The 8541-nt window shown below is 40.7% G+C and overlaps 1 protein-coding gene across 1 annotated transcript in view; it reads right to left on the bottom strand.

Moving 5' to 3' along the window:
- The window catches only part of LOC135335843 (uncharacterized), a gene marked incomplete in the record, with an annotated part of 743773 nt that extends 735440 nt beyond the window's left edge, over positions 1–8333 (bottom strand). The window contains 17 exon segments of the mRNA XM_064531427.1: positions 323–469; positions 1179–1409; positions 1711–1851; positions 2048–2287; positions 2553–2705; positions 2863–3231; positions 3490–3717; positions 3814–3963; positions 4296–4733; positions 5061–5288; positions 5555–5767; positions 6043–6246; positions 6369–6509; positions 6751–6909; positions 7009–7140; positions 7390–7533; positions 8197–8333. Coding sequence (XP_064387497.1) covers positions 323–469; positions 1179–1409; positions 1711–1851; positions 2048–2287; positions 2553–2705; positions 2863–3231; positions 3490–3717; positions 3814–3963; positions 4296–4733; positions 5061–5288; positions 5555–5767; positions 6043–6246; positions 6369–6509; positions 6751–6909; positions 7009–7140; positions 7390–7533; positions 8197–8263 — 3385 coding nt within the window.
- Between the last annotated feature and the right edge of the window lie 208 nt (positions 8334–8541).

Below are 8541 nucleotides of genomic sequence, written 5' to 3'. Positions count from 1 at the left end.
GGGGGGTGTGTTGGGGGCAACATGATACTTAAACACTATAACATAATTATTTGCAATGCTGTAAGATGCTAGCTTCATAATTATGGTCAATATAATGTCTGCAAAAAAATTAATTCTAGTGACGTTTATATACTGCTAATGCTAACTAGACTTTACTTCTAAGATAGTAACTTTATATCATTAATGTACGTACAAGTTTTCAGCTTATAGCTAGTACTAAGAACATTGCAGCAATATACACAGACCTCAACAAGATGTGGGCTAGCTAGCTATGAACTGTGAGCACAGTATATAATTATATACGTAATTACTATCGTCTTACCAATTGCAGTTCCATCTTGAGTGAAGAAGTTTACAGAAATTTCCACACCTTCGGCAATCTCTCCGTCCAGGATAGACAGCATCATGGCAACAGGGCCGTCAGTCTCGCTCACATTATAGCTATCAGTTACAAAGCCGATTATCACAGCTGTGTGTGTGTGTGTGTGTGTGTGTGTGTGTGTGTGTGTGTGTGTGTGTGTGTGTGTGTGTGTGTGTGTGTGTGTGTGTGTGTGTGTGTGTATACATGTGTGTGTATGTGTGTGTGTGTGTGTGTGTGTGTGTGTGTGTGTGTGTGTATACATGTGTGTGTGTATGTGTGTGTGTGTGGGGGGGGTTATAAATAATTACGTCTGCAATTCACAATAAATGAAAATATTTGCTACCCGATTTAAATAATATTTTTTATTAAAAGTTGTTCAAAAAATTCCATAGTGATGTTTCTAGTCACATCACGGTCCATGTATGGAGGTGGTAGTATATGCAACGGGTGATAGTTGTACAACACAACAAGTTTTAGACAAAGGCTATTATCAGCAAGCAGACGGTCACTGTCTGTTATGGTATACCTTTGAACTATCATCAGACCACTACAGAGATAGCATTGTCTCAGTAGCTCACTATAGGCTGTACACATTGTGAAGGCAATACTCACACCATAATGATTAGAATAGCAATTATGATATCATTGATATCGTACTTGCATGCATAATCACTATGTTTCTAGCTAAAGTTATGTGATTACAACCGCACTACGCAATATATTATTATGTGTTAAACAGCCCTCCTATAATTATAATCCTTGTAATAATAATTATGCACACACATGCAACACAACACAATAACTATATATAACGTACTGTCATCGTCAGCAATGTTAGCTTGAGCCATGTCTGGACCCAGGGTCACAAAACTGGGAAGCACACCAGAGGCACTCAGTGAGGCAGAGAAAGACTCAGCAAACTCATAAATCTGATCATTCTCAAGGTCCACTGAGATGACCTGCTCCCCCTGACCAGTCAGAGTGATAGAAGTAGAGGCCTGAGTGTAGTCACTGCCACTGCCAATGCCACTGCCAATGCCACTGCCAGCTAAGGGGGGGTACATTATATACATGCATGTAATAAAAGCTTTTACTCGTATTATCGATTTGACAGTCGAGTTTTGTCAACCTAAAGCATGCGGTGTAACGAAAAGCTTCAGTGGAAATTATGCATGCATGTCCTTACAACGCAGACAATTGTGTTCGACTCAGCCATATAGTGCAAGCTTTATGTGGTTAGATGTGAAAGAGGGACATGCTTACAAAAATTACTCGGTAAAAGTGAGTCTGTGCATGTGAATAGTTAGCTTAAATAGCTTTTCTCTTCTGATCTCCATGCATGCACTTACTAATAGCTGATCCGTCAGAAGTAGCAAAGTTGATAGTGACAGGGACAGCCAGGTTTCCCTCAATGACACCAATCCTGAAGTCTACTGTGCCGTCAGCTTCGTTCACATCATAGGAGGTATCCAGGAAACCAATACGGGCAACTACAGAATTGATCAGTACATACATGCAGTTACACATGCTAATTAAGACCATGTTTACAGCAATACACATTATGCTATAATAATTATTAACTATGGCTCCCACAATAATTTCTAAACAAATTTGAAATATAAAAATAGACTATATAATTTTCCATAATATGCACTCATTATAATCTGAGCAATAGCGTTGTCTTACCATTAGCATCTAATATCTCCACGGTAGCAGTATCAGTGCCTAGCTGCAGTCTATCAGCCTCATCGGCCTGGAGGTTCAGGCCCACGCCATTAAACTGGATCGACGGGTTGGAGAGGGTCAGCCCGAATGACTCGATTCCCTCGGAAAATTCATCAGGAAGGATGGTCACAGAGTGAGAGGTCGTTTGCTGGCCAGAGGTCAACTGGACACTACCACTCCCGGCCATATAGTCCAAGCCAGCTGCACAAGGAAAATAGTACAACATTCATTATTAATGTTCTCTAAACATGGTCATCAGTGTTACACAGTAGAGATATGAAGTGGTATTGCTTGCATAATTGAAAAAAATATGCACGCTGGTCATTACTAGTGGTCGGTTAAGTTTACCACTTGTTAGGCATTAATTGAAAATAGCTACCACTGATATAGAAAATTCTCGAGTGCATTACTGGCATGAAACATTTACTCTTAAAGAAATAATAGGATTTATAGCTATGGAACTTACCTTGTGCACCTCCAGTTACTAGATCTTGTGTCTGATATTGTGCCAGCAGTTGGAAAGCTCCCGGGTCACCGCTGGAGATACTGACAGAGACATCACTAGATCCAGAGTTCTCACCAAAGGAATAGCTGACAGGATTGTAGCCAAATACGACCACTGCATGAGAGAGAGGATGAAACCATGCAGCCATTGAATTAATATTGACAATAATAACCCTTTGTTTGTTCCCCCACTCCCCTCAACTCATAATTGTTGACTATATGCACACACACACACACACACACACACTATATAGACATAATTTTATACATACCATCCTCATCAGTGATGGTTGCCTGAGCAGTATCTGGGCCGAGTGTAAACCTTTCAAGAGAACCAGAGAAAGACAAAGAGCCTCCAAAAGTTTCCGTCAGCTCAAAAATGGAGTCTTCTTCAATGACTACATCCACTGAGGAAGTTAGACTGGATGGGCCAAAGGTGATGGATTGACCAGCTATAGCAGTGTAGTCAGAACCAGCAATGGCGGCTCTTCCTTCACCAAGACCGGTTAGATCATTCGTGGAGAAATCAACAGTTACTTCTCGTCCGAGTGTGACGCCATTAGTGACACCAACCTGGAAGCTGACCACCTCCCCGGCCTCAGCACCAGAGTAAGGAGCATTGATAAACCCAATAGAGAGAGCTGTACACAGGAATGAATGAACACTGTTTAGCAGAATATTTACTGTCAACACAATTACAGTAACAACACTTGTTTATTGTTAGGCTGTTAGCATCTAATTAGCAGGTAGTGTGGTAATTTTGTAACTACATTATCAGCACAAGGTATGTTACTGCAAAAGCATAATCATCATTTACAAAATGTTTGCTCAAGCAACTGTGACAAATTTGGGCACTTGTTATATACGTAGCTATGTATGATAGATTGCAGATCACTCACGTGTAAGGTCTAGGATTTCCACATTGACCACACTTGGTTCAATGGTGACCTGATCTCTCACTTCCTGAGGCACAAACTCATCGAACTCTAGTGAGATAGAGAAGCTCTCTGTCTCCTCGTATATGTTATCAGGGTTGATCCTCACGTCCACACAAGCTCTGCGATTATTGCTATCAAGAGTTCTAAAAGCATCAAGGGTGAGGGGCACGAAGTCACCACCAAAACCACCTGCAAAATACAATAATAAAGGCGTGCTGTATGTACACAATAGACACAAATATTACACTACCCTATTATCATTGATTTACAGATCAGTTGATTTACCTATTGCACTTCCATCATTAGTCACTGGGACAAGGTCGAGACTCAAACCAAACTCCTGATCATCTGGTGGGTTCATCACTCGGAAGCACACTTCAAATGTGCTGACATTCTCAAATACAGTATAGTTCTGCTCCAATCCAACAACGATAGCTGCGTGTATGTAGGTCAGTAACATGACACAAATGCAGACAATTTCTTTCAAGTATGCTCTTGCTCATACAACACTTTTATTGTACAAGAGGCAAAGCAATCAGTTCCTGAACTGTATATAAGCTGCATGCACAGTCACTGTGGAGCGCCTATAAGCAGGCCACCCTCTATAATACAGCCAGCACCAAAGTTTCTCCAGTGTAAGTGTTTGCATGGACCTCTATTAACAGGCCCTCTTTATTACAGCCAGTGTTTGTCTATAAAATTCACAGTTTGTATATGTACATCAATTTGCCACTCCACACTGCTTATAATTATACAGCCAAACTTACGATCATCATCTGCGATGACAATGAATGTAGAGGGGAACAGGACATCATCACCATCAGCACTGGGAGCAGTAAACGATGGATGCAGTGGATTTTCAGAAGGCTGGGAACTCGCTTGGAAAGCTTCCGTACCCTCGGCAATATCATCGGGGAAGAGTACAAAAGGGAAATCCAATACTTGATCATTTGGTCCAAATTCTAATACAATCGTATTTTCTCCAGGTTGGCTTACAACGTAATCATTGTCTGCGACTGCAGTGGATAGGGTGGCTGCTCGTATGTTCGCATTGGGCGTGGCTTCATTGATGCCGACAATAACCACATAACTTTGTTCAGTAATTCGACCATTTTGCTTTCGCAGAAACACCACCCCGGAAATCTCTTCCTCAAATTGAGGCTCATTGAAGTTATAACTTATATTTTCGAAACCAATTTGAAGGTCTGCAGGAAAAAGAGAATAATAATTATGTTAATAATTAGCTTTGAGAAAAAGCAGCAAACAAACTGAACTAGCTGTTATTGAACGGTGCATTGTAATATCGAAAACAAGCTGCGTGAGGCATGCATTCACGTAATACTGGTAGATATCCACGGTTATATCAGGGATGTACCCACATGCACTGCATGGTTAGTGGTGGTGATGGTGGTTGGTACTAACCACCTCTTAGGCCTATAGCTTACTAAAAGAGGCAAATTTGTGTATTCAATTGAGGCCACTTCGAAAAATTCTGGACACACATCACATTAACTGTTAATTAATATACTCACCGTCATCATCGTTGATTCTAGCTAGTGAACTTCGACGACCAATCGAAATCTGAGAATTTATAGACGACTGAAGAGTGAGGTCAATCACAAACACTTCCTCTTGAGCCTCATCAATATCATCATCAGTTATTGGCACTGGAACCGGAACATCGTTCACTTGGTTACCAAATTCGTCAGCTTCGAAAACGACAGTAATCACACTGTCATTGAAATCTTGACGTTGAGGTGCTGTAAAAAAATACGTAACAGATAAGTTACACTAACAACATGAGCTATAATTATAATAATTATACATGCAAGTATTCCACACGTAGTGCATGGTGTTACTAACCACCTCTTAGGCCAATTTTACTACGTGTTTTGCTTAGCAAAAATCAGGGAGAAACTTATTGTGTTTGACGCAAACATTTACATACAAAATTAAAAAAGCTACCACTTGATGAAAATTCAAGCTGTAATTTTTATGGTCAGAATTTCTATATCGTGCAGCTTACTGATTAGAGCACGATTGGGGGAGCGAGTGTTGTTGTTAGCTGGTACGTTGGGTAGTGCAGGTATACCAGCCAGCAAGGCATCTCCTACAGTGTACGGAGTGACCTCCAACACGACTCGACTGGCAATACGGAGATTCTTGTTCACTTGAGCGTTGATTTGAAGCTCACTTTCACTGGATCGATAATCGTTCTCAGTCAGCTGGAATATCACCACTGCAGGGGAAGAATATTTACGTCACGAATGAACTTCCATTAATTTCACCTCACTTGAACAAAAAGCAGAATTAAATGCTACACACAGTGTATAGAAGAGCCTCTATAATTATAGTGTGGTTCCCACTGCGTAACTCAGTAAATTATTATAGCTATAATTATTATAGTACGTTTTCTCTTGCAATTCTACATGTATACATTCTACACTACTCTCTGGTATTATTAAGTTATAGGCACAAACATCCAAAGTATCAACATAGTTACATAATCCTTACTGTCACTGTCGATGATAGCCAGCTCAAATGTGTCACGTGTCAGCAATCCCCTAGGTGGTGTTGTACTGATACTCAGTTCCAGTTGGGCAGACTCCATGGGCTCTTGAGCAACACTGTCCACTCGATACGTAACAATGATATCTTGATTCACACCCGGACGAACTGTGTATCTCTCGGTACTGATCTGAAAATCTGTGACCGGATCTGCAAAAAAATAACAATTTAACGCAAGTCCAGTGGCAATGATTATAGATTTGCAGCTAAAACAGAATTTTAACAATTTTGGGATATTTCAAGAATTAATAATATTAGACAATTAGCCTCACCTGCAGTCCCACCATCAGCTACAGCGATGTTTCCTCTGATAAGATTGTTAACCGAGGCAGGTCGTTTGATGTAGCCAATACTAACCGTATAGCCTTGTCCCCTCTCCTCTTCTTCCAGCCTCTCCTCAAGAAATCCAAACACTGTGGAGATTGTACAATGATACATGTACTCATAAGTTACGCTATATATAGTGTCTATTGTGGTCACCCTATAATATGCTAGGCCACTATTAATACAGCCAGGTTAATAGGCCCCAAGTCTCCATAGCATGTGTGTCACATCTAAGGGTGCGTGACAGCTAGTTTCACTGACATTAACTCGATAATAATTATAATTTTACATGTACACAATAACTGCAGTGCCTATTGAGAGATGACATACCAACACAGTCGATGCATTGTCCCAGTAGGTTGTAGGAGAGTCCGGCAGTGCTGACACAGCACTCTCTGACTTGAGCAGCAGCTGACTCAATCAAGGTGAGAGGGATGTTGTCTCCACCACACTGGTTCCCAGCGAAGCAACCGGTGATGTTAGTGGGACCTTAAAAAGGAGCATTATATAATTATATGCAACACAATTACATAATTATAACAAGTAGTTTTCCACTATAATTTATGCCACAATAGTAGATAGACTCACATGGTACACATCTTCCTGCACTGTCTGTGTAAGCCACTCCCCCACCAGTAGCACAACACTCGCCACGACCCTGAGCTTGACTGGGCTCAAAGGCAGCAGTGCAGCCAAGGTTAGCCGAGCAAAGCACATTGCCTGGGAATGGAGGAGAAAAAATTATATAATTACATGAGCTCTATACAAAGATATGCAATCACATAATTCTTAAAGCAGGGATGTGGTCATGTAGTGGTTGGTACTAACCACCTCTCTAGACAAAAATACCCACAACCATCTAAACACAGGATTTCTTAGGCCTATTGTTTACCACATAGCTAATTGGGCAAAATTTGAGTGTTGAATTAATATTGAAGAATGGCCATGTATGAATCTTATAAATCTTACCTGAGCACAATTCACAGACATCGCCTCCTGCATTGAAAGCCAAGAATCCATCATCACAGCAGTCCTGACCTGAGGCCCTGAATCCTGCACTGGTACCACTGCAACCAAATATCTCAGTACTGAAACATTGGGCTTGAGCCATACCTGCATGTTCAAGGATCAGGAGAAAACAATGAGATGATTTGCACAAAGTTGCATTGTCTGCAAAACTGCATGAAGGCCAATTACGATGTACATGCATAATATATATGCAGTGTGTGTGGTACAAAATGGCCCCTCTACAAAAGCCACCTCTGTATAATATTTGTTCCCAGTATGAAAGACGTTCAGACAGCAGGGTAACAACATGCAGTTGGGGTTAGGGTTGTGCTGAGCACAATAGAGGATAATAAATATTATAGAAGCCATGCATGTATGTCTGACAGCTCTTCCACAACAGATGGTGTGGTTTCTATCACCTTTGTTGTCTAGGAATGTGTGGATTTGGTCTAACTAGTCACAATGCTAGGCACACACACACACACACACTGTACTGGTGCATGCAGACACAGGATCTGTTGCCATGCATAGCTAAATAATTATGCCATACATAATTTTATATACATGTACATTTATGTAGAGTCATGGATTTTAACGTTTACTGCTGACAGCATGCAACCTTGATAGGTGCAGTTTGCAACGGCTCATATCATGCAAAGTAATAGCTAGATCTCTACATTGTCAATTAAACAAAAGGTTGATTTCCAGTACATAAAATAAAATGTTGTAGCCATAATTATATCTAGAGTGCATGCAATTTCTGCTCACCTAGATCGACAGAACTTGCCAAACACAGAAGGGCCAGTGCAACGTAAGCAATACACTGACCAGCCATGGCAAAAATCTCGCTCTCAATAAACTAACTAGCCACTATAGCTAGAAATTTGTGGGGACAATGAATTTCTTCAACGTTTTTATACAATACTTTGCGTGGGTGTGTGAACACCCACGCGATTTGATTGTGGTATTGTATCCGTGTACATGTGTACATGCTGCCATGTAGCTATCTCTACAATTCTAGTATAGAGATATTAGAAAAGAGCTGGCTTTACCTAGCTTGTCTAAATAACTACCAGCATGTCATATTATATTTATGCCCCTCTCTCTCTCACT

This window comes from Halichondria panicea, chromosome 5 (genome assembly GCF_963675165.1).
Source record: "Halichondria panicea chromosome 5, odHalPani1.1, whole genome shotgun sequence".
Taxonomy (NCBI): domain Eukaryota; kingdom Metazoa; phylum Porifera; class Demospongiae; order Suberitida; family Halichondriidae; genus Halichondria; species Halichondria panicea.
This window is presented reverse-complemented; position numbering and strand designations above follow the sequence as displayed.